The following is a 25,107-nucleotide window of genomic DNA, read 5'->3' as shown; positions in this document are numbered from 1 at the left end:
GTCGTATATTTCCTGCAGTTGAGTTTAGAGCAATTTACATTAAGTTTGATCTGTTGCGTGCTCGTGTGTTGTTGTGGTTGAAGCTGAAGTAGTCGTTGACAGGAAGGACGTTGTAGCCAATGATATTACAGGCTATGCTCAGGTCGTGTTTAAGGCGATGTAGTTCTAAGTTTTCTAAATTTAGGATTGTAAGTCTAGTTGTGTTGTGTACTCGAGTCTACGGAGAGGGGCGGCATACAAATCTAATCAATAATAAATAATAATAATTCTGTTGCATTTGTGCCCAGAAAAAGGAGCCCCCTCTTTCCAGGGGTTTCCTTCCTCATGCCGGCTTTCTAGAGGTGGGAAATGGGGGGAGGGGGCAGCTTGTCTGATTTGCAGCCCCTCCCCTTCAGCCTCTGGCCCTGGAAGGCCAGAGATCCTGTGCTGCAACGTCCTGCCTGTCAAAGGCGACTTCAGCTTCAACCACAACAACACAAGAGCACGCAACAGATTCAATCTTAATATTAACCTCTCCAAACTTGACTGTAAAAAATAGGACTTCAGTAATCGGGTTGTCGAAGCGTGGAACTCATTACTGGACTCAGTAGTGCCAACCCCTAACCCCCAGCATTTTACCCTTAGATTATCCATGGTTGACCCCTCCAGATTCCTAAGAGGTCAGTAAGGGGCGTCCATAAGAGCACTAGAGTGCCTTCCGTCCCCTGTCCTATAGTCTCTCCTATATCTCGTATTTCTTCTCTACTATATCCTCTATAACCTTCATTGTGTATTATTGTGTATTGGACAACATAAATAAATAAAATAAATGAATAAATCAAAAGGCTGTCCTTCTCCCAGTTGGTCTGGGGCAGGGGTCCCCAAACTTTTTACACAGGGGGCCAGTTCACTGTCCCTCAGACTGTTGGAGGGCCGGACTATTAAAAAAACCTATGAACAAATCCCTATGCACACTGCACATACCTTATTTTAACATTAAAAAACAAAATGGGAACAAATACAATATTTAAAATAAAGAAGAAGTAATAAGTAATTAAGTAATTAATAATTAAGTAATAAAGTAATTTATACTTCTTTATTAACAAGTAGATTTAAACTTAAATCAACAAACTCCATTTCTCCTTCCTTCCTTCCCTCCCTCCTTCCTCTCCACTTCTCTCTTCCCTCTTCCTTTTCTTTCATTTGTTTCATTTTCCTCTCCCTCTTCCTTTCTCTCTCCCTCTTTCTCTTTCTCTCTCTCTCTCCTCTCTCTCTCACTCACTCTCTTTCTAACTCTCCCTCTTTGTATCTCTCACACTTTCTCTCTCTCCCCCTCTCTCTATTTTTCCCTTTCTCTCTCTCCCTTTCTATCTCTCCTCTTCATTTCTCTCTCCCTCTCTATTTTTCCCTCTTATTATATCGATCGGTAAAATCTTGTGTGCTGTCGCGGGCCGGTTAAAAGACCTCAGCGGGCCGCATCCGGCCCCCGGGCCGTAGTTTGGGGACCGCTGGTCTGGGGTGTCCGAGACAGTCTGGCCCTTCCCTGCCAGGTGTTGGAGAGCTTGGGTGACGGACAGACAGGGGATCTGTCTTTCTTTTTGCAGGCACAACAGCTGCTGCTCCCGGCCAGGATGCCTCCGTTGCTGATCCTGGCTTCCCTGTGGCTCCTGTCTTCCGCGCCCGGAGTCCCTGCCATCTACCAGAGGCCGAGCGGGACTCAGCCAGGTAGGCCACGAATGGTCCTCCTTGACCAACGTCTCCCAGTGGGGCCTGCCCCAAAACACCCAGGATGCGGTGGGCGCCCTCCTGGCTGCCCCTGAGAAGGGCAAGGCCCCTCCCAGCCTTTACCAGGGTCGGCCAGTGGTTTTCTGGAGAGGCAAACATTCGTTGCCATGTATTAGCAGTTTGTAACTCCAAATGAGTAATATGACTTTAAGGGGCGTCCATAAGTGCCCTGGTGTGCCTTTCGTCCCCTGTCCAATTGTCTTTCCTTTCTCTCACTTATCCTATATATTTTCTTCCTTTCATGTATCCTCTCCTCTAAGTTCACTTTACCCTTATATATATATCACTACATGTCTATTTTTCTTCCTATGTGTTTGTGTATTGGACAAATGAATAAAAAAATAAAATAAAAACATAAAAGGGCTTTGGCTGGTTGTGCCACAAGAGGGCGCCAGCACGCTTTGCCTTAAGCCTCCGGCTCCTTTTTTGCCTGTGCCTTTTGCTGTGTGCTGCTATGAGTGGTTCGTTATCTATTTCTGCTTTGTGCTTGTATATATGTACACGTGTAAATAATACAGTACTTGTGTTAGCACACTGAGTCTGTGTCTTTTACTGGCTGCGTCACACGTCCACCCCCTGGCCTTTAACTCCGATCTGTGGATGCAAAGCTGCACCCAGACAGACCAGCAGTGGCCCCTTCGCTGCCAGGGCAAAGCTAGTGGGATTTATTTATTTATGTATTTATTCATTCATTCATTCATTCATTCATTCATTCATTCATTCATTCATTCATTTAATCTATCTATCTATCTATCTATCTATCTATCTATCTATCTATCTATCTATCTATCTATCTACCTACCTACCTACTTATTTATCTATCTATCTATCTATCTATCTATCTATCTATCTATCTATCTATCTATCTATCTATCTACCTATCATCTATCTATCTACCTACCTACCTACTTATTTATCTATCTATCTACCTATCTATCTATCTACCTACCTACCTATCATCTATCTATCTATCTATCTATCTATCTACCTACCTACCTACCTACCTACCTACCTATCATCTATCTATCTATCTATCTATCTACCTACTTATCTATCTATCTATCTACCTACCTATCTATCTACCTATCATCTATCTATCTACCTACCTACCTACTTATTTATCTATCTATCTATCTATCTATCTACCTACCTACCTATCATCCATCCATCCATCCATCTATCTATCTATCTATCTATCTATCTATCTATCTATCTATCTATCTATCTACCTACCTACTTATCTATCTATCTATCTATCTATCTATCTACCTACCTACCTACCTACCTACCTATCTACCTATCATCTATCTATCTACCTACCTACCTACTTATCTATCTATCTATCTATCTATCTACCTACCTACCTATCATCTATCTATCTATCTATCTACCTATCATCTATCTATCTACCTACCTACCTACCTATCATCTATCTATCTACCTACCTACCTACCTATTATCTATCTATCTATCTACCTACCTACCTACCTAACATCTATCTATCTATCTATCTATCTATCTATCTATCTATCTATCTATCTATCTATCTATCTACCTACCTACCTACCTACCTACTTATCTATCTATCTATCTATCTATCTATCTACCTACCTACCTACCTACTTATCTATCTATCTATCTATCTATCTATCTACCTACCTACCTATCTATCTATCTACCTATCATCTATCTACCTACCTACCTACCTACTTATTTATCTACCTACCTACCTACTTATCTATCTATCTATCTATCTATCTACCTACCTATCTATCTACCTATCATCTATCTATCTACCTACCTACCTACTTATTTATCTATCTATCTATCTATCTATCTATCTACCTATCATCTATCTACCTACCTACCTACTTATCTATCTATCTATCTATCTATCTATCTATCTATCTATCTACCTATCATCTATCTACCTACCTACCTACCTACTTATCTATCTATCTATCTATCTATCTATCTACCTACCTACCTACCTACTTATCTATCTATCTATCTATCTATCTATCTATCTACCTACCTACCTATCTATCTACCTATCATCTATCTATCTACCTACCTACCTACTTATTTATCTATCTATCTATCTATCTATCTATCTACCTATCATCTATCTACCTACCTACCTACCTACTTATCTATCTATCTATCTATCTATCTACCTACCTACCTATCTATCTACCTATCATCTATCTATCTATCTATCTATCTATCTACCTACCTATCTATCTACCTATCATCTATCTATCTACCTACCTACCTACTTATTTATCTATCTATCTATCTATCTATCTATCTACCTATCATCTATCTACCTACCTACCTACCTACTTATCTATCTATCTATCTATCTATCTACCTACCTACCTACCTATCTATCTACCTATCATCTATCTATCTACCTACCTACCTACTTATTTATCTATCTATCTATCTATCTATCTATCTATCTATCTATCTATCTATCTATCTATCTATCATCTATCTATCTATCTATCTATCTATCTACCTACCTTCCTACCTACCTACTTATCTATCTATCTATCTATCTATCTATCTACCTATCTATCTATCTATTAGATTTGTATGCAATCCCTCCCTGCAGACTCGGGGCGGCTCACAACAACAACAAAACAATATACAATAAACAAATCTAATATTTAAAAAATATCTAAAAACCCATTATTTTAAAAACATACAGCATGAACATACCATACATAAAGCTATGTAAGCCTGGGGGAGATGTCTCAATTCCCCCATGCCTTATGGCAGAAGTGGGTTTTAAGGAGTTTGCGAAAGGCAAGGAGGCTGGAGGCAGTCCTAATCTCCGGGGGGAGCTGGTTCCAGAGGGTCGGGGCCGCCACAGAGAAGGCTCCTTATTTATTTATTTATTTATTTATTTATTTTATTATTTGGATTTGTATGCCGCCCCTTTCCGAAGACTCTTCCCCTGGGTCCCGCCAGACGACATTGTTTAGTCGACAGGACCCGGAGAAGGCCACCTCTGTGGGACCTAACCGTTCGCTGGGATTCGTGTGGCAGAAGACGGTCTCAGAGATATTATTAGATTTGTATTTATTGATTGATTGATTGATTTTGTCCAGTACACAATGAGGGATTTAGTGGGTATACCCATAGTAAAATACATGATGAAGGTTATAGAGGAGAGACTCATAGTAAAATATACCTAAGAAACAATAGAAAAGAAGGTAGAGGAATAGAACATATCAATGAAAGAATAGAAGAAAGGTAGAGGAGATATAGGAGAGCAATAGGACAGGGGACGGAAGGCACTCTAGTGCACTTGTACTCGCCCCTTACTGACCTCTTAGGAATCCCGAGAGGTCAACCATCTCCAAAGACTCGGGGCAGCTCATAGGATACCATGTAAACAATACAGCCACAAATCTAATCCATTAAAATTACAATACAGTAAAATCAATCATTCACAACCACACATTTCATTATTAAAGAGGGGTGGGGGGGTGGGCCATGCCTGGCGATATAAAGGGGTCTTGAGACTCTTGCGAATGGCGAGGAGGGTGCGGGCAGTTCGTATCTCCAGGGGGGAGCTGATTCCAGAGGGCCAGGGCCACCACAGAGAAGGCTCTTCCCCAAGGCCCTCTAAGCGACATTGTCTGACCAATGGGACCTGGAGAAGGCCGACTCTGTGGGACCTAACCGGTTGCTGGGATTCACGCGGCAGAAAGCGGTAAGTAACCCCGTGTTGTGATTCAGCCTGAGGCTCCTCAGGGACCGGCTGGAGCTCTGCCGGATCCATGCCCAGAGGAGGAGGACAGTGACCAGGAGGGGGAGGACCAGGCAGACGGGGGAGAGGAACGTCAGGAAGAGGAGGAGGGAGAGCAGCCTGAGACTCCCGGGGGGGGCCCTCTCCCCAGCTAGTAGCCTGGATTCATTGGATGAAGACGCACAGGCTATAATAGACATGAGGCAGAGACGTGCAGCTCAAAGACGGGGCCAATTAGAAAGGTATTTCCATCCCTGAATTGGCAACAGCTGGGTGTGGGTGTGGTTCTCCTCAGCAGGGTTGAAAAGGCAGGCCCGCCCTTGCAGCCTTGTGGAGAGTTATCAACTGGGAGTCCTGTGACCTTGCTTCGATTCTCGGCGTCTCTGATCTTGGCTTGTGGCCTAGAAGTCTGGAAGACTTGGGGGAGGCGTGGGTTTTATTATCTCCAGCGTTGTTTTTGCCAGCAAGAATCCTGTTTTATTGCCCGGCCTTCGTGAAACCTCTGTGAAGCTTCATCGTGTTCCTGTCTGTAAGAACAGTTTTTGTTACCTGTGTTTGCTTTCCAGTATATAAACTGCCTTTGCTTTTTACCAGTGTGTCTGGCTACTCTTTTGGGTTGGTGTTGGCGTCTGGGGGGACCCAGACAGAACACCCCGTAAGTGAAATGGATGCATTGGCCAGCAAAGAGAGCTTCCCCGCCCCACACTTGCCCTGGGCCTCTGCACCTTAGGGCTGTAATGAGCGGCTGTTTTTCCCCCCGTCCCACAGCAACACCTGCCCCCTTGCAGTACCTGCTGGAGCCCAAAAGCAAGATAGTGGAGGCCCGTCGGGGAGCCTCGGTCACCCTGCCCTGCATCCTGTGGGTCGTGCCCCCAAACTACAAGGTCCGGTGGAGCAAGGTGGAGCCGTCCGAGTACCTGGAAGTGGCCATCCTGATCAGCAATGGGGTCCACCACAAAACCTACGGCCCGCTGGGCAGCCGGGCCCAGCTGAAGCGCAGCCACCGCTACGATGCCTCGCTGACCATCTCCAATCTGACCTTGGATGACGAGGGCCGCTATCGCTGCCAGGTGGTCAACGGCCTGGAGGACGAGAGCATCTCCCTTGTCTTGCAGCTGGAAGGTAGGTGGGGCTCCCACTCCCCAATGGCGTCTCATCCACCCAGGGAAGCCGACGGAAGGAGCCTTGTGCCCTTGACCGTCTGCGGCACAGCCTTCTCCGAAAGGTGGGACCCTTGAAAGGGGGGGCTCACCTGGCTTTGTGGGAGGGAAGAGTGCAAACTGGACAAGCTGCGGACCCTTAACCTGGGGCCCTTGCAAAGCAGCCCCTGCAGGTAACCATGTCCCCGGACGGAGCGAGTCTCTGCGGGGGCTCCCCAGCCTCTGCCCCTCCACCGGCCTCTCCACCTCTTGTCCTTTTGCTCCAGGGGTCGTCTTCCCCTACCAAACCAGCCAGGGGCGCTACCAGTTCAACTACTTTGAGGCCAAGAAGTCTTGCCAGGAACAAGACGCCCGGCTGGCCACCTACCAGCAGCTTTACCAAGGTAACCGGTCTGGGGCCGCGGTCTCGGGGGGTTCTTTTATTCTATGATTATTCCCACTCACAGGGGAAGGTGGGGGGCTGAGAGTCAAGAAGCAATTTCATGGTGTTTCCCCCTCCTCAAAAGCCCTTCCGAGCAAAGCTGAAAGGTGGTGATAATAATAATAATAATAATAATAATAATAATAATAATAATAATAATAATAATAATTTTATTTTTTATTATTATGTCAGTACTTATTATTATTATTTATTATTATTATTATTATTATCATCATCATCATCATCATCATCATCATTATTATTATTATTTCTTAGATTTGTATGCCGCCCCTCTCCGCAGACCCTGGGCGGCTCACAACAATAATAAGCACAATGTGATAATACAACACATCTAATATTTAAAAGGAAGCATCTAAAAACCCATCATTTAAAAACCATGCAACACACGCATTCCATACATAAAACTCTATAAGCCTGGGAGAGATCTCTCAGTTCCCCCATGCCTGGTGATATAGGTGGGTCTTAAGCAATTTACGAAAGACAAGGAGGGTGGGGGGAGTTCTGATCTCTGGGGGGGGGGAGTTGATTCCAGAGGGCCGGGGCCGCCACAGAGAAGGCTCTTCCCCTGGGTCCCACCAGACGACATTGTTTAGTCGACGGGACTCTGAGAAGGCCAACCCTGTGGGACCTGATCAGTCGCTGCGATTCATGCGGCAGAAGATGGTCTCGGAGATACTCTGGTCCGATGCCATGTAGGGCTTTATAGGTCATGACCAACACTTTGAATTGTGACTGGAAACTGACCGGCAGCCAAGGCAAGCCACGGAGTGTTGGAGAGACGTGGGCGAACCTAGGTAACCCCACGATAGCTCTCGTGGCCGCATTCTGTCGCTTGAACATTTGTTTTCTCACCGAGTGGTCACCTGGAAGGTGGGAAGGCAGTAAAAAAAACTATTGACCAAATTTCCAAAACCAAAGAAAAGTGTCACCTTCCCATCACAACTCGCAATTTCACAGTCCAAGGACTCGGTCCTCCCCTCCCTTCCCTTCCCTTCTTCAGTTCATCAACACTATGGTGTCTTGTGCCGAGAGTCAACTACTGTCCTGGGAGGGGGGAGGGAAGTGAAGAGGAGGAAGGGCTGGACATACCTGGGGCAGAAGATAAAGATAACAAATTAGGGGTGGGGGAGATGTTTGGACCAACCCCTTGTTTGTTTCCCCAGGGAGCAGGGTGGGAGGTTGGGGCTGGTTTACCCCAGGACTGGAGAATAAAAGTGGGAAGGCTTATGTAGGAACCCAAGAACCTCAGAAGAGCCCGGCTGAATCAGGCCAAAGCCCATGGAGTCCAGCCTTCTGTGTCCCACAGTGGCCCCCCAATTGTCCAGGGGGATCTTGAGCAGAAAGAGAAGGCCAGACCCTCCCTTTCCCCTGACCCCCAGGAAATGGGACCCCAGGGGAACCCTGGTTGCCTCAACCCACATAGAGGGGGCACTTGGACATCCGTTTCAATCACCACCTATGATACACTCGGCATCCATGAATCTGTCTCATCCTGCCTTGAAGCTCTCCAGGCTGACAGCTGTCACGACCTCTTCTGGAAGGGAATCCCACCAACCAAGGACCCTCTGGGTGAAGAAATATCCCCCTTGATTTGTCCTCACTTTCTCACCTGTGACCTTTAGGGAATGATCCCCTCGTCCTAGTATTGTGGGACAGAGAAAATAATGTTTCTCCGTCCACCTTTTCTATCCCATTCATGATTTTACTCCCTTCGGTCAAGCCCCCCCTTCAACGCCGTCTTTCAAGGCTGGAGAGACCAAGGCCTTGCAACCTTGGTCATCCTTGTGGCCCTTTTTTGCACCTTTCCCAGTTCCATTCTATCCTCCTTGAGGTCCGGTGACCAGAACTGTGCACAGGACTCCGAGTGGGGTCTCACCATCGATTTGCACAGAATCTAAACCCTCCACCTCCTTTCAATTCTTTGCTCAACTTCCCCCTCGGCTGCTTTCTGCGCTGGCTCGCCTGACAACTCCAGCCAGCTTCAGTGGAGAGGGCAGTGGCTACTCAACGTGAAGGACGAGCCCACTTAGGATAAAGTGACCAGATTTCAATATTGCTAAAGTGGGACACCATTGAGCGGGGGTGGGGGTGGCTTCTTGATTAAAATTTTGGTCTATATGGAGCAAAAAAAAACACTTTCTTTTTTCTCTCTTTCTATCTCTTGCTCCCTCTTTCTTTCTTTCTCTCCCTTCCTTCCTCCCTCTCTTTCTTTCTCTCTCTTTCCCTCCTTCCCTCCGTCTCACTTGCTTTCTCTCTCTCTTCCTTCCTCTCTTTTTCTCTCTCTCTCTTCCTTCATTCCTCTCTAGTTTTCTCTTTCTTTCTTTCTCTCTCTCTTCCTTCCTCCCTCTCTTTCTTCCTCTCTCTTTCCCTCCTTCCTTCCATCTCACTTTCTTTCTCTCTCTCTCTATTCCTCCCTCCCTTTCTATTTTTCTCTTCCTCCCTCTATTTTTTTCTCTCTTTCTCTCTCTTCCTCCCTCCCTTTCTCTCTCTTTCTCTCTCTTCCTCCCTTCCTCTCTTGTTTTCTATTTCTTTCTCTCTCTCTTCCTTCCTCCCTCTCTTTCTCTCTCTCTCTTTCCCTCCTTCCTTCCATCTCACTTTCTTTCTCTCTCTCTCTATTCCTCCCTCCCTTTCTATTTCTATTCATCCCTCTCTTTCTCCCTCTCTTTCTCTCTCTTCCTCCCTTCCTCTCTTGTTTTCTATTTCTTTCTCTCTCTCTTCCTCCCTCCCTCTCTTTCTCTCTCTCTCTATTCCTCCCTCCCTTTCTATTTTTCTCCTCCTCCCTCTCTTTTTTCTCTCTCTTTCTCTCTCTTCCTCCCTCCCTTTCTCTCTCTTTCTCTCTCTTCCTCCCTTCCTCTCTTGTTTTCTATTTCTTTCTCTCTCTCTTCCTCCCTCCCTCTCTTTCTCTCTCTCTCTATTCCTCCCTCCCTTTCTATTTTTCTCCTCCTCCCTCTCTTTTTTCTCTCTCTTTCTCTCTCTTCCTCCCTCCCTTTCTCTCTCTTTCTCTCTCTTCCTCCCTTCCTCTCTTGTTTTCTATTTCTTTCTCTCTCTCTTCCTCCCTCCCTCTCTTTCTCTCTCTCTCTATTCCTCCCTCCCTTTCTATTTTTCTCTTCCTCCCTCTCTTTTTTCTCTCTCTTTCTCTCTCTTCCTCCCTCCCTTTCTCTCTCTTTCTCTCTCTTCCTCCCTTCCTCTCTTGTTTTCTATTTCTTTCTCTCTCTCTTCCTCCCTCCCTCTCTTTCTCTCTCTCTCTATTCCTCCCTCCCTTTCTATTTTTCTCTTCCTCCCTCTCTTTTTTCTCTCTCTTCCTCCCTCCCTTTCTCTCTCTTTCTCTCTCTTCCTCCCTCCCTTTCTCTCTCTTTCTCTCTCTTCCTCCCTCCCTCTCTTTCTCTCTCTCTCTATTCCTCCCTCCCTTTCTATTTTTCTCTTCCTCCCTCTCTTTTTTCTCTCTCTTTCTCTCTCTTCCTCCCTTCCTCCCTTGTTTTCTATTTCTTTCTCTCTCTCTTCCTCCCTCCCTCTCTTTCTCTCTCTCTCTATTCCTCCCTTTCTATTTTCTCCTCCTCCCTCTCTTTTCTCTCTCTCTTCCTCTCTCTTCCTCCCTCCCTTTCTCTCTCTTTCTCTCAACGCCCTTTGCCTTTTTCTTTCTTCTTTCAAACCAAATAAAATTAAAGTAAAAAAATTACATTGGTGCAATTTGGATAAATATCATCCCAATGGATTCCGAGGCTCACCTTCCCCATGTGTCTGAAAGGGAAGTGAGACCCTAAACAGGCATTGAGAGAAGGCTAGAGAGACCCCACTTTTTATAGGACCCTCTGGAATTCTATCTCAGATTCTCAATGGTCTAAGACTGGGTTTCTTTAAAACTAACATTAACCCCTTGAAGTTTGCTTACGGGAATAAATAGACATATTTTGTCTGCGTGGAAGCCTCACGGACACAGGGATGAAGATGACCCCCTCCCATTTGGGAGAGCCCACCCGGGGCCTTTCCTCCATCTTCAACGTCACCTTTCCGAGGTCTCCCAAGGTGGACTGAGTCTTACAGAGCCGCCCAGAGCTCAGGCCCTTCGGCTCAGGGAGTTTTTGGAGCCCCACTTACCAGAGGGCTCCCATCAGACCACTGGAAGTCCCCTTCGATCGTGCGGTCATTCAGGCCAATCCACTGGTATTCTCTGTACTGATCTGGAAGCGAGGAAGGGACCCTTCATGAATGGGGGGAGACAGCGCCCTTCCACCCCCCTGCTCTGGCCCAGACGAGGGAAGGGCCCGGGAAGAGCAACCAAAGCCACGGAAGCTTCTTTCCCCCCTCCCTGGGACCCCTGGACCCCCACCCTTTCCCACTACAAGGGTGGAAGGCCAGGAAGGTGAGGAAGAAGGTTGGGGGCCCAGGGCCCCCAGTGAAGGGGACTGCAAGGGCTGCAGCCGCGAGAGCTGGACAATCCCTCCAGCCCTGAAGCTCCAGACCGACACGAGACTAAGACCCCTACTGTTGATGAAGCTCTGCTCCTCCGGAGACATGATGTTGGCCAAGTGGCCCCCGTGCTCCCTGCACCGGGTCTCGGCCTCCTCCCAGCTCCTCCGGGAAGAAAAATGCTTGTAGCAGGATCCTTGGAAGACATCCCAGCCGGACTGGCACTTCCTCAAGCCTGGAGAGAGAGAAGAGGGAGCCCGGAATGGATCCTGCGGCCTCCGAGTTGGGTGGAAGGACGTTGGTGTTGAAAGGAGGAGGAGGAGGAGAAGGAACACCCAGGGTGCCACGGACAGGGCCTAGAGCAGCCCCCCCCACCCCAGAGGATCCAGCCCCTTTGCACAGCATGCCCAGGGATGTTGGGGAAGGGTAGGGTTAGGGGAGGGTCGAGTCAGGTCGGGAAAGGGTTAGGGAAGGGGAGGGGAGGGGAAGGAGCCTGGCACCTGGACTTGGCCCACCCATCCTAGGGAAGGGGAGGGGTAAGTGAGGGTTGGGGGAGGGTGTGGAGAGCATTAGAGTTAGGGAAGAAGAGGGTCAGGAAAGGGTTAGGGTTAGGGAAGGGTTGGGGGAGGAGCCTGGCATCTGGACTTGGCCCACCCACCCTAGGTAAGGGGAGGGGAAGGGTTATGGAAGAGGAAAGGGAGGGGAGGGTTGGGGGAGGGTTTGGAGAGCATTAGGGTTAGGGAAGGGGAGGGTCGGGGGAGGGGCCCGGCATCTGGACTTGACCCACCCACCCTAATGAAGGGGAAGGGGAGGGGAAGAGGAAGGGGAGGGTTTGGGAAGGGTTATTGTTAGGGAAGGGTTAGGGAAGAGGGAGGGGAGGGGAAGGTTGGGGAAGGGGAGGTCTCTCCTCCCCCCTCTGGTTCAACTAGGGGCATCGGCTGCTGCCCAGCCCTGCCTCTGTCCACCCCATCAGACTCTTGGGCAGCTCCCTGTGCCCTGTTTACTCACTGGTGTCGCAGGAGTCCCCTCCGTATCCTGGCAGGCAGAGGCAGCCTGGGCGCCCACTTCCCTCCGTGCAGGTCCCTCCGTTCCTGCAGGGGTTTGGCATGCAGGAGTCTGAAAGCAGACGGACGAGGGTTGGAGGGGCGCCATGGCCCTCCCCCTTCCCTTGGCCCGGCAGACGGAACCCAGTGGGACCCTTCGGATGGACACACTGGGAACTGGAGGGGACGAAGCAGCGTGTCAGGTGGGGGAGAAACAGGCCAGAAAGCCTTTCGACTGGGTAAGATGGCTCAGTTCCCACAACCCCCACCCTTCTATTCCAAGACACCAGGGGCTGCAAAATATTCAGGCGTCCCGTCACGCAAGTCCCATTTTTGTGTGACGGACAGCAGTGTTCAAGTGACAGGCTTCACTCAGGGCTGAAATCCAGAAGGTTCTGGGGAACCGGTAGCGGAAATTTTGAGTAGTTCGGAGAACCAGCAAACGCCGCCTCTAGCTGGCCCCAGAGTGGGGAGGGAGTGGGGATTTTTATGAGCCGAGGTGGCGCAGCAGGTCAAGCGCAGTAGTGCAGGCCACTAAAGCCTGACTGCTAGATCTGCAGGTCAGCGGTTCAAATCTCACCAGCGGCTGAAGGTTGGCTCAGCCTTCCATCTTCCGAGGTGGGTCAAACGAGGACCCGGATTGTGGGAGGGGGGGTCTGTTTAAAAAAAGGGCTGTTGCTGACATGTTGCAAGCCGCCCTGAGTCTAAGGAGAAGGGCGGCATTAAAAAATTGAATAAATAAATAAATAAATTTTGCAGTATCCTAACCCTTGCCACGCCCACCAAGCCATGCAGACAGAACCGGTAGGGACAAGTGTTGGAGTTCACCCACGGCTCAGCTGGTTGTTTATTATCATTATAATTATAATTATAATTATAATTATAATTATAATTATAATTATCATTATCATTATCATTATCATTATCATTATCATTATCATTATCATTATCATTATCATTATCATTATCATTATCATTATCATTATCATTATCATTATCATTATCATTATCATTATCATTATTTATTAGATTTGTATGCCGTCCCTCTCTGAAGACTCGGGGCAGCTCAGAGAATAGGCATGTAGGCCAAACCTAATAATTTAAAATACAACTAAGCCCCCCTAGTGTAACCTGGAGGGATCCCTCTTCTCAGTTTGAGCAATTGAACAGAACCAGGAATGCAGGCTTCCTGCAACACTTTAAACCACAATGAGGCCAAAGTTAAAACTGAGCCAGTTTCACCCTCGATGGCTAAAACAAAGAGGGCGGAGTGGCGTTGGATGCTGAGCAAACGCCTGGTATAAACGCGGCCATGTTGTCTTGAGAGGATCCGTGATCAACGAAGTGGAAACCCCAGTTTGCAAAGGATTAGCCAAGAAGAAGGCGGGGGGCCACCCCCGGGAGGTCCCAGCTGCCTTGGGGGGGGGCAGGACAGGACCCTCACCTTGATCAGCTAAAGCCCAGGGGTCTCCGGCTGAGCCGAGCCACAGGCAGCCTCTCCAGTCTTGGGGGCTCTTTACTCCTTGCCTTGACAGCTCCCCCACGACCCCCCCAGTCAGCAAGGAAGGGCAGGAAACCCCGCAAGAGGATGGCGGGGGCAGGGGTGGGGAGAATGCTACAAAGGGGCTTCCATCAGCCTGGGATCCATGTGCATGTGTATATGTGTGTGTGTGTGTGTTTGTGTGTGCTGGTTTGGTCTCTCTTTGCAAGGTGTGTTGCAGGTCAGCCCCCCTGTTGGGCAGTGTTAGGCGTTGGTCCAAGTGTTGGAAATACAGCGGTTCCTCTACCTAAGAATACGCCTCTACTTACGAACTCTTCTAGATCAGAACCAGGTGTTCAAGATTTTTTGGCCTCTTCTCAAGAACCATTTTCCACTTACAAACCCCAGCCTCTGAAACTGTAACCGGAAAAGGCAGGGAGAAGCCTCCGTGGGGCCTCTCTAGGAATCTCCTGGGAGGAAACAGGGCCAGAAAAGGTGGGGAGAAGCCTCCGTGGGGCCTGTCTAGCAATCTCTTGGGAGGAAACAGGGCCAGAAAAGGTGGGGAGAAGCCTCTGTGGGGCCTCTATAGGTATCTCCTGGGAGGAGACAGGGCCTCCACCTTCCCTGTGGTTTCCCCAGTCGAATGCCTTATTTGCTTTTCCATTGATTCCTATGGGGAAAAATTGCTTCTTCTTACAAACTTTTCTACTTAAGAACCTGGTCACGGAACGAATTCAGTTCGTAAGTCGAGGGACCCCTGTACCTGCAAAGGGCCCCCTCCCTTTCATCTCTCAGAGGATTTTGTTCCATTTATTATTATTATTATTATTATTATTATTATTATTATTATTATTATTTATTAATTAATTGGACTTATGTGCCTCCCCTCTCCATTTGCCCCAGAGGAGGCCCCCTTCCTAGGAGGAGCATCACGGGGGGGGGAGGCCAAAGCTTAAAAAGGAGGAACAGCCTGGCACCATGTTCTCCAGCTGGAGCTGGTCACGGTCTGAGAAATGCAAAAGGCCCGGGGGAGGGGGGGCTCCTTCTCTCCCCTTGGCTGCCCCGACACGCCAGGTCTGGTTCTCCGGTGCACATGTGGTGCTGCCTTTGGGCCGTCAAGGGCACCAGCCGAGTCCGACCGGGTTAAGTGTCCTGAAAGGGCTTCCACACTTCGGCTGAGGCTGCCTAGCAAAGCCACCCAAGCCCCCTCCCCCCTTGGCTCACGGGAAGAAAAGCCCCCACAAAATGAAACGGGGATGGGAAGACTAAAGCATTGCCTGTCAATCAAAATTATTCCTCTGAGGAGCTACTTTTCCCTAGGCAGGGGGATTCACCATAGAAACCTAGAAGATTGATGGCAGAAAAAGACCCCCTGGTCCATCTAGTCTGTCCTTGTACTATTTCTTGTATTTTATCTTAGGATGGGATCTATGTTTATCCCAGGCATGTTTTACATTCAGTTCCTGTGGATTGACCAACCACAGCTGCTGGAGGTTTGTTCCAAGCATCGACTATTCTTTCAGTCAAATAATATTTTCTCATGTTGCTTCTAATCTTTCCCCCAACTAACTTCAGATTGTGTCCCCTTGTTCTTGGGTTCACTTTCCTATTAAAAACACTTCCCTCCTGGACCTTATTTAACCCTTTAAACCCATATTTAAATGCTTCAATAGTGTGTCCCCCTTTCCCTTCTGTCCTCCAGACTAGACAGATGGAGTCCATGACGTCCTTCCTGATCAGCTTAAGACCTTCCACCGTTTTTGTAGCCCGTCTTTGGATCTGTTCAATTTTATCCATATCTCTTTTTGTAGGTGAGGTCTCCAGAACTGGACACAGTATTATTCCAAATGGGGTCTCACCAGCGCTCTATATAAGGGGATCACAATCTCCCTCTTCCTGCTTGTGATACCTCTAGCTATGCAGCCAAGCCTTCTACTCGCTTTCCCTACCACCTGACCGCACGGTTCACCCATTTGGAGACTGTCAGAGATCCCTAAGTTTTGGCTAACACAGAACTCAGACCAAGGATTCCTTTTCCCCAGGTGCATTATTTTACATTTGGAAACATTCAACTGCAGTTTCCATTGCTTTGACCACTTATCTAGTAAGGCTAAATCCTTTGCCATATTACAGACGCCTCCAGGAATATCAACCCTATTGCACACTTTAGAGTCATGGGCAAATAGGCAAACCTTCCCTACCAAACCTTCCCCTATGTCACTCACAAACATATTAAAAACAATAGGACCCAGAAAAGACCCTTGTGGCCCACCGCTTGCCACCTGCCTCTGCTCAGAATACTACAGAGGGTGGACTTGATGACCTCAGTGCCCCCAGTGAACTCGGAAGGGAAAGTTCATTAGTGCAGGACAGATAAGGAGGAGCAGAAGAGGAAGTAAAGAAAGACCGAGGCAGGTAGAAACATCCAGAAAGCTTTTAATTTCTGATTTCTTTTTTCTCTTTCAAATTAGACTCCGGCCTGGTCCGTTTTTGTTTATTTTTTTCATGGAAACCACGGTTAAAACACTTCATAGAAGTAGGAGAGACTTTAAAGTGCCCGCACTCGCTGGAGCGGTTTGTGTCTGTGTGCTTTTGTGGTTCCCGGGCCTTCCCCGGTCCTGGAAGTGAGCAGGGAGGAGGAAGAGGAGGAGGAGGAAGAGGAAGAGGAGGAGAGACACAGGAAAGCGCAGCCTGGAAAGGAGAGGCTGAGACAGCGATGGGGTCAGTGTGCCAGGACAGCCAAAAGACTGGCCAAGGATGCCCAAGCCGGAGAGCCCAAAGGGTTACCTGACACGCTGCCAGATGCGCCGAGGCTGGCACTCTCGGTGGGCAGAACTGGCCGGGAGTGGGTAGTGGTCAAGGAGGCCTCTAGGAAGGGGGTGCTGAAGAAGTCCAAGCCCAGGGGGCCTCTGGAGGGCACAGCCTCCGGGTGCCCTTCTCCCTCTGCCCATGGCGCCGTCGTCCACCGATGGTCCTCCTCCTCTGATGCTTCCTCCGGGGGCTCCTCCGCGCTGGCATCAGGCTCCTCTCCGTGACCGGCCAAGGCCTCCGAGGCAGCCACGGCCTCGTCCAGGGGAGTGGAGATGGCCACGGGGGAAGACCAGGTGGCTGGCGGGGGTGGCCAGGAGGCACCTGAGTGGTCCCCACTCTCTTCAGGCGAGCCAGACAGGAGCAGCACGGGGACCCAGGGGGTGACGAGGAAAGCGACAGTCGCTGGGGGCTCAGCTCCTGCCTCTCGGAGGGTGCTAGGGGCATATCCAGCAACGGAGCTGCTTTCGGCACGCCTGGCAGAAGGAGTTCCGGTGGCAGCTGCTCCGGGTGAGCTGGGAGCGTGGCTGGCACCAGGGGTCCCTTCGGTGACCGTCTCTGAGGGTCCTTCGTGGACTTTGCCCACCGTCCATCCCTCCAGGCTGTCAGAGAAGCCGGCCACAGTCTCTGGGGAGGGCCGCCCAGGGTCGTGGACATCGTGGGGCTCCTTCTCCTCACTGGCCTCTCCATCCTCGGCCTCCAAAGTCTCTGGGTCACCTTCCTCCCACTGCGGCTTCTGGTCTGGGGTGGGGGCTTCCTGGGTGCTGGGCCCCTCCTCCGCGCTGGGCTCCACCAGCTCTTGCTCTGGAAAGGGAAAGGAATCGGTTGAAGGGCTGGAGGACGTTCTCGGGGGAGCCACAGCCTCCTTCTGGGCAGCCAGAAACTGAATGGATACTCCAGCTGCGGAGCTTCGATTCACACAACCCACTGCTTCTGTGTGTGTGTGTGTGTGTGTGTGTGCGTGCTGCCTCTGCCCTCTGTTTTTTGTACAAGTGGGCACGATCAAACCTCCCCATGCTCTCTGCGTGGGACTGCCCTTGAAGACTGTTCGGAGACTGCAAATTGCACAGAACGCAGCCGCGCGAGCTATAGTGGGGCTCCCCAGATCTGCCCACATCTCAACATCACTCCACGATCTACACTGGCTGCCAATTGGTCTCCGGGGGCAATTCAAAGTGCTGGTGATGACCTACAAAGCCCTAGGTGGTTCAGGCCCAGATTTATTTATCTATCTATCTATCTATCTATCTATCTATCTATCTATCTATCTATCTATCTATCTATTTATTTTGTCCAATACACAATACCTATTGAAGAGAATAGACATGTAGTAATATATATAAAGAAAAGGATAGAAGAAAATATATAAAAATAGAGGAGGAGATATATGGAAGGAAGAAACAATTAAATGAGACATAGGAGAGACAATTGGACAGGGGACGGAAGGCACACTGGTGCACTTATCTTTTAACTCATCTTTAAGTATTTTTTAATTAAAAGATGCCCCTTCTCTCCCACCACCACCTACCAGGCCCTTGTCGCCTGGCACAGCTGCCGCCTCGGGGGTCTTCTCCACCAGTCTGCCCATCACAACCGCCTGGGCTGGCCTCCTCCTCCTCCTCCTCCTCCTCCTCGGGCTGTGTGGTGGCTGCCTCCTCAAAGGCTTCGCTCGGCTCCTCTGGCCCCCCAGGGGGCTCCTGGAAGAGGGGCACGGAGTAAATGGCCCCCCTGGACTCCTTGGCCCCCTCAGCCTCGCCCTCGGACAGCTGCAGCTCCTCCATCTTCTGGGTCACGGTGGTGATGGCCTGGCTGCTCTCGGCCTCCGGGAGGGGGGGTTCCTGGGAGGGGCCGCTCCCCTCTGCAGCGGAAAGAGATGCAGGGTTTACTGCTTAGAAACACAGGATAAGACCCCCTGTCCCTGGGAAAAGCCGCGTCCCCCAACGCTCCTCCTTCTCTACTACGTCAATGGCCTTCGCGATCTCATCACAAGCAACTGCGTTCTCTTCGCAGACGATGTAAAACTCTTCGACAGCACCGAGAACCCCCCAAGAGGAAGGTCCCGTCTTACCTCTGAAGCAGAAGACATCGAACCTGCTCCGGGGGTCTGGGAATCCCGTCTGGTTGTGGAAGAGGAAGAGGGTCTTGACTCCCGGGTTGTTCCCTCCGCACTTCTCGCGGGGCGCCACAATCGGGTAGCGGACGCTGCCGTCTGCCAGCCAGCCGGGGTTGCAGTGGTCAAGCCCTCGGGTCCAGGCCGCATAGAGCTGCCCAGTCGTGGCCATCTCGGCCCCCTGAGCTTGACACTCGGCCTTGGCCTCCTCCCAGGTGAATTTCCTCGGGGGGCTCACCAGAAACAGGTCCCCTGCAGGCAGAAAGGCAGCCGCTCAGCATCCTTCAAATTATATTAGGATTTCTAGGGTTTTATTATTTATTATTTATTTATTAATCAGATTTGTATGCCGCCCCTCTCCGCAGACTCGGGGCGGCTAACAGCAATAATAATACAATGTAAACAAGTCTAACATTTAAGTTAAATTAAAAAACCCTAATTTAAGAAATCAATCATACATACTGACATACCATGCATAAATTCTATAAGCCTAGGGGGAAGAGAAAGTCTCAATTCCCCCCATGCCTGACGACAGAGGTGGGTTTTAAGGAGCTTACGAAAGGCAAGGAGGGTGGGGGCAACTCTGATATCTGGGGGGAGTTGGTTCCAAAGGGCCGGGGCCGCCACAGAGAAGGCTCTTCCCCTGGGTCCCACCAAACGACATTGTTTAGTTGATGGGACCCAGAGAAGACCCACTCTGTGGGACCTAACTGGTCGCTGGGATTTGTGCGGTAGAAGGCGGTCCCAGAGATAGTCTGGTTTTAATTGTACTAAACGGATCGAGATGTATTATTGTGTTTTTTATATATGTGGTGAGTCCTTAGAGAGGGGCAGTGTACAAATCCAATAAATGAATGAATGAATGAATCAATCAATCAATCAATCAATCAATCAGCATCTTTTATTTATTGAAATACCCACCACATAGTTCTTTGGAATCAGTTTGACTTTAAAAAAAAAATCAGAGAACTGGAATTTACTGGTGGGAGGCAATGTGTGTGTGTGTGTGTGTGTGTGTGTGTATTTTCTTGTAATGTTTCCAGTCTACAATCAAACCAGTGGATGATGGAACAGGTAATTGCGCGCAGCTCTGCCGCAGGTAGCAAAATCGCACACAGGGACAGGCCTGCAGGGACTTTTCGGCCAGGTTTTTTGCCCCCCCTGCACGCAATCAGCCGTCCTGGCAGCAGCTCACTAATGAATCAGATTGATTTCGAAAGAAGATACATTAGTGCCTCTACCTGAGAAGGCCTCTACTTACGGACTTTTCTAGATAAGGTTGGGTTTTTTTTGCCTCTTCTCAAGGACCATTTTCCACTTACAACCCCAAAAGTGTAACCAGAAAAGGCGGGGAGAAGCCTCCGTGGGGCCTCCCTAGGAATCTCCTGGGAGGAAACAGGGCTGGAAAAGGCGGGGAGAAGCCTCCGTGGGGCCTCCCTAGGAATCTCCTGGGAGGAAACAGGGCTGGAAAAGGCGGGGAGAAGCCTCCGTGGGGCCTCTCTAGGAATCTCCTGGGAGGAAACAGAGCCAGAAAAGGCAGGGAGAAGCCTCCGTGGGGCCTCCCTAGGAATCTCCTGGGAGGAAACAGGGCTGGAAAAGGCGGGGAGAAGCCTCCGTGGGGCCTCCCTAGGAATCTCCTGGGAGGAAACAGGGCCAGAAAAGACAGGGAGAAGCCTCCGTGGGGCCTCCCTAGGAATCTCCTGGGAGGAAACAGGGCTGGAAAAGGTGGGGAGAAGCCTCCGTGGGGCCTCTCTAGGAATCTCCTGGGAGGGAACAGGGCCAGAAAAGGCGGGGAGAAGCCTCCGTGGGGCCTCTCTAGGAATCTCCTGGGAGGGAACAGGGCCAGAAAAGGCGGGGAGAAGCCTCCGTGGGGCCTCCCTAGGAATCTCCTGGGAGGAAACAGGGCCGGAAAAGGCGGGGAGAAGCCTCCGTGGGGCCTCCCTAGGAATCTCCTGGGAGGAAACAGGGCTGGAAAAGGCGGGGAGAAGCCTCCGTGGGGCCTCTCTAGGAATCTCCTGGGAGGGAACAGGGCCAGAATAGGCGGGGAGAAGCCTCCGTGGGGGCCTCTCTAGGAATCTCCTGGGAGGAAACAGGGCTGTGGTTTCCCCAGTCGAATGCCTTATTTGCTTTTCCATTGATTCCTATGGGAAAAATGGCTTCTTCTTACAAACGTTTCTACTTAAGACCCTGGTCACGGAACGAATAGAAGTTCGTAAGTATAGAGTGACCACTGTATTTTTAAAAGTATCATCCGCAGCCTGGGACTTTCAGTGTCCCCCCATCCTAGACCAGCTAAAGAAACGAGAAGCAAAATGAGTGATTATGCCCCCTCCCCCCCCCAACCCTTAGGCTTAAACCTACGTCCATGAAGCTAAAAACCATAAAAGAAGATATTGAGTGGGCCATCGAGTGCATGTCCAGAACCCATTTGATTATTGGAGTGAATCTCACGCCAGGCTCCTCTCACCCCCAGCCCTGGTCCCAGAAGAAGACAGAACTGGACGGGAGCCACAGGCTCCCAGCCACTAAACTGACCATAAAGTTCTTCAACGTAGCAGTAGACGTCGTACGTGTCTTCAGGATCGACTACGCCATAGTTGCGGATTCCCGGTAAGCCGTTCATGTCTCCGTAGCAGGCTTCGCGAGGGGTATGGATAGGGTACCTAGAGGTGACCAGCATAGTGTGGTTGCACGAAAAGGCAGGTCAGGATGGAGAAGGACCCCAAGTACGTGAGACGGAGACCAGTTCGTGAGAGGAGATGACAGAGATGAAAGTGGAAAGAATCAGCCTGAATCTCAGCTCTGGTGGGATTCTCTTCCCAGCTCCCCGACCACCTCCACCACCACCTCACCCCCGGTGCCCCTTGCCTTACCTGACAGTCTGGTCCGCCAGCCAGCCGGCGTCGCACTGCTCGTAGCCACTGCTGTAGGCGGCGTGGAGCTGCTCCGGGGTGGCGATGGCTGCTCCGATCCGGGCGCAGGCCGCCTGAGCCTGGGGAAAGGTGTACGCGTAGCGGGAAGACCCTCCCCGGTAATGGAAGATGACCCCTGCAAGGCGAGAGGAGAGGACTGGGCGCCTGGCGGGACAGGAGGCGGCAGACTTTGGGCCCCGGCCACCACGGCTGCTAATCCTTGGCCGTTCTCTGGGAGGGGGCTGAGGGCAGCAGTCTTCAAGGGCTGCTAGGAATTCCCACGACCGTTGCAACTCCAAGAACTTTCCTAGCATCACTGCCGGGCTTCCTGACCCCCTGCTTCCCCCCCACCTGAAAAGATGCCCCATGAGACAATTACTCTGACCTCAATCCCCAATCCCTTCCTTCCTTCCTTTCCTTCCTTCTTTTTCTTCCTTCCTTCCTTCCTTCCTTCCTTCTTTTCCTTCCTTTCCTTCTTCCTTCCTTCCCTCCTTCCTTCCCTTCCTCCCTTCCTTCCCCCCCCTCACTCACAGGCTTTAAAAAAAACCTTATTCTGAGAGAGTAACAATGAAAGAGCTTGCAAGCCAGTAAGAGCTGGGAACATTTTTAACACCTGGTTAGCACTGGAAAGAAACTTACTCAGAGCGAGTTAAAGTAATGAAAAAACCCCTGCAAAGACTTAGGGCTTGGAAAACATTCTTCACTGAGAGTAACAAGGAAAGAGCTTGCAAGCCAGTAAGAGCTGGGAACATTTTTAACACCTGGTTAGCACTGGAAAGAAACTTACTCGGAGCGAGTTAAAGTAATGAAAAAAACCCTGCAAAGACTTAGGGCTTGGAAAACATCCTTCGCAGAGAGTAACAATGAAAGAGCTTGCAAGCTGGGAAGAGCTGGGAAGATCATTAGCACCTGGTTAGGGCTGGGGGGGGAAGCTACATTCAGAGTATAAGACCCACCCAAATTATCAGCCTCTTTTAGGGAGGAAAAAGTTGCGTCTTATACTCCGAAAAATACTGTAGTGTTGATGTTTCCTTGAGAGTGTTGGGTGGGGAAAGCTGTTAGGATCTTCATGGACAGAAATAGATTTTTCTATAATAAAATGATTTATTTAAATACTACTCTTTGTGAGAATTTTTTCTTCATGACAGGAAAGAAAGGAAGATACAATGTATATAATAATAGAGTTGGAAGGGACCTAGGAGGCCCCTCTACCTACGAACGTCTTTACCTACGGACTTTTCCAGATAAGAACCGGGTGTTCAAGATTTTTTTTGCCTTTTCTCAAGAACCATTTTCCACTTACAAACCCGAGCCTCCGAAACTGTAACTTGAAAAGGCAGGGAGAAGCCTCCGTGGGGCCTCTCTAGGAATCTCCTGGGAGGGGGGAACAGGGCCGGAGAGAAAAAGCCTCCGTGGGGCCTCTCTAGGAATCTCCTGGGAGGGGGGAACAGGGCCGGAGAGAAAAAGCCTCCGTGGGGCCTCTCTAGGAATCTCCTGGGAGGGGGGAACAGGGCCGGAGAGAAAAAGCCTCCGTGGGGCCTCTCTAGGAATCTCCTGGGAGGGGGGAACAGGGCCGGAGAGAAAAAGCCTCCGTGGGGCCTCTCTAGGAACCTCCTGGGAGGGGGGAACAGGGCCGGAGAGAAAAAGCCTCCGTGGGGCCTCTCTAGGAACCTCCTGGGAGGGGGGAACAGGGCCGGAGAGAAAAAGCCTCCGTGGGGCCTCTCTGGCTGAGCTTGGGCTGGGAACTTCTTACCCTTCACCTTCACCTCCAGGAAGTCCTGCCCATCCTCAATCCCGTGTTGAGCCTCGCAGCGATAGAGTCCCGAGTCGTTGTAGCGCAGCTCACTCAGGACCAGCGTGGCATCGGTCAGCGAGTCGGGGTAGAAGGGCAGGGCGACTCGGTCATGGTAGAGGTCGTTGACTTTGACCTTCAGGCCCCGAGCCACCAGGACCTCCGTCTCTTTGCCCTCGGCCAGGAAGGTCCATTTTACGCGGAGGGTGCCCCGAACCCCGTGGCGGCTGGCCATTTCGGCAGCGGGCGGCGGCCGCAGGTAAGTGACGTGGCAGGGGATGGTGAGGCTGCCAGACAGGACGGCTCGGACCGGTGGATACTTGGCAATGGAGACCCGGAGAGATTTGGGGTCATCTGAGGGGAGAAAAGGAGGCGGAAGCCTTGAGAAGCCTGGCGGGAGGGCGCCTGCGGAACTCACTGGGACCAAAAGGGCCTTTTCCCTTGCAGCTGCTCCCCCCCCCCGCTTTCTTTGACAAGCAAACTGAGGCAATGAGTGACAGTGGCCTCTCCAGATGGTTCAAGGGCACCTTGGATGGCCCCTCCCCCAATTTTTGGGGACAGACGGTGTTGCCTTTTGCCTGTTCCATCCATTTTCACTGGCATCACCTGGAGGAGCTCCAGAGAGGCCCTGGGGAAGGCAGGGCGGTCGTTGCTGTTCGAATGTCTAGGTAATAAACCTTCAACAAACTTTAAGTGGAGTTAATGTAGCAACATGGATTAGTCATTCAATCAGACTTATAGAGCCATATTATTATACTCCTCCAAGAGGAACATCGTTGGCTCCCTCTTGTGGCCAACCAGCAAATGACTCTTAAAGGTACAGCGTTAAACTTGCATTGTTAGCCTCTGTATTGCAACACCCAACACAGTTACATAGAGTATACTAAAAGTTGCCCACCTCCCCCACTGAAGCCCCTGGGCCTGACTGCTATGCCTGTCTTCTGCGAGCCCCCTCCCCACCTCCAGAGAGAAGCAGCTTGGCCCACCCGGCCAACCACTGCTATTGTGTTACCTGTGCTCTCCCTGGCAAAGTGGAACGATGCCCCCAGAGACACCAGCTGGGCCAACGCAGCGCAGAGCAAGAGGTCTCGGCAGGGGGCCATCCCGGTCCTGCTCACGGGGGGGGGCCGGAATCTGGGGCTGGAGGGAGGGGAGCCTTAACGTCTTTCCCCAAATTCACTAGAGGAAAGAAACATAGAGGAACATTGACGCCCCTGGACTGTGTCTGAATGGCCAAGAGGCCAAAATGCTGATTCATAAATAAAATAAAATAAAAAATATATAAATTGTCTTGGTGTGCAGGGCTCTGTGGCGACGTTTTGAGGGTGGGAGTTGAAACAGTTTGTGTCCAGGATACGAGGCGATCCATCAATATTTTCCCCACCCTCTTTTTGACTCGTGCAGTCTACCAGTCCTCAATGGGGAA

General features: G+C 50.2%; 2 protein-coding genes across 2 annotated transcripts; one reads left to right on the top strand and one right to left on the bottom strand.

Moving 5' to 3' along the window:
• Nucleotides 1-1,610: 1,610 nt before the first annotated feature.
• On the top strand, nucleotides 1,611-11,161 carry HAPLN2 (hyaluronan and proteoglycan link protein 2). The gene is made up of 4 exons (XM_070730277.1): nucleotides 1,611-1,704; nucleotides 6,296-6,649; nucleotides 6,954-7,070; nucleotides 11,031-11,161. The coding sequence occupies exons 1-4, from the start codon at nucleotides 1,611-1,613 to the stop codon at nucleotides 11,159-11,161; spliced, it is 696 nt and encodes a 231-aa protein (XP_070586378.1).
• A 36-nt stretch (nucleotides 11,162-11,197) lies between these two features.
• BCAN (brevican) lies at nucleotides 11,198-24,784 on the bottom strand. The gene is made up of 10 exons (XM_070730276.1): nucleotides 24,694-24,784; nucleotides 23,643-24,035; nucleotides 21,851-22,025; nucleotides 21,513-21,640; nucleotides 18,936-19,229; nucleotides 18,396-18,725; nucleotides 16,847-17,671; nucleotides 12,545-12,652; nucleotides 11,613-11,771; nucleotides 11,198-11,307 (listed from the first exon to the last, which is right to left on the bottom strand). Exons 1-10 carry the CDS (start codon nucleotides 24,782-24,784, stop codon nucleotides 11,198-11,200), a joined length of 2,613 nt encoding a protein of 870 aa, XP_070586377.1.
• Between the last annotated feature and the right edge of the window lie 323 nt (nucleotides 24,785-25,107).

This window comes from Erythrolamprus reginae, assembly GCF_031021105.1.
Source record: "Erythrolamprus reginae isolate rEryReg1 chromosome 13 unlocalized genomic scaffold, rEryReg1.hap1 SUPER_13_unloc_5, whole genome shotgun sequence".
NCBI classification, from domain to species: domain Eukaryota; kingdom Metazoa; phylum Chordata; class Lepidosauria; order Squamata; family Dipsadidae; genus Erythrolamprus; species Erythrolamprus reginae.
This window is presented reverse-complemented; position numbering and strand designations above follow the sequence as displayed.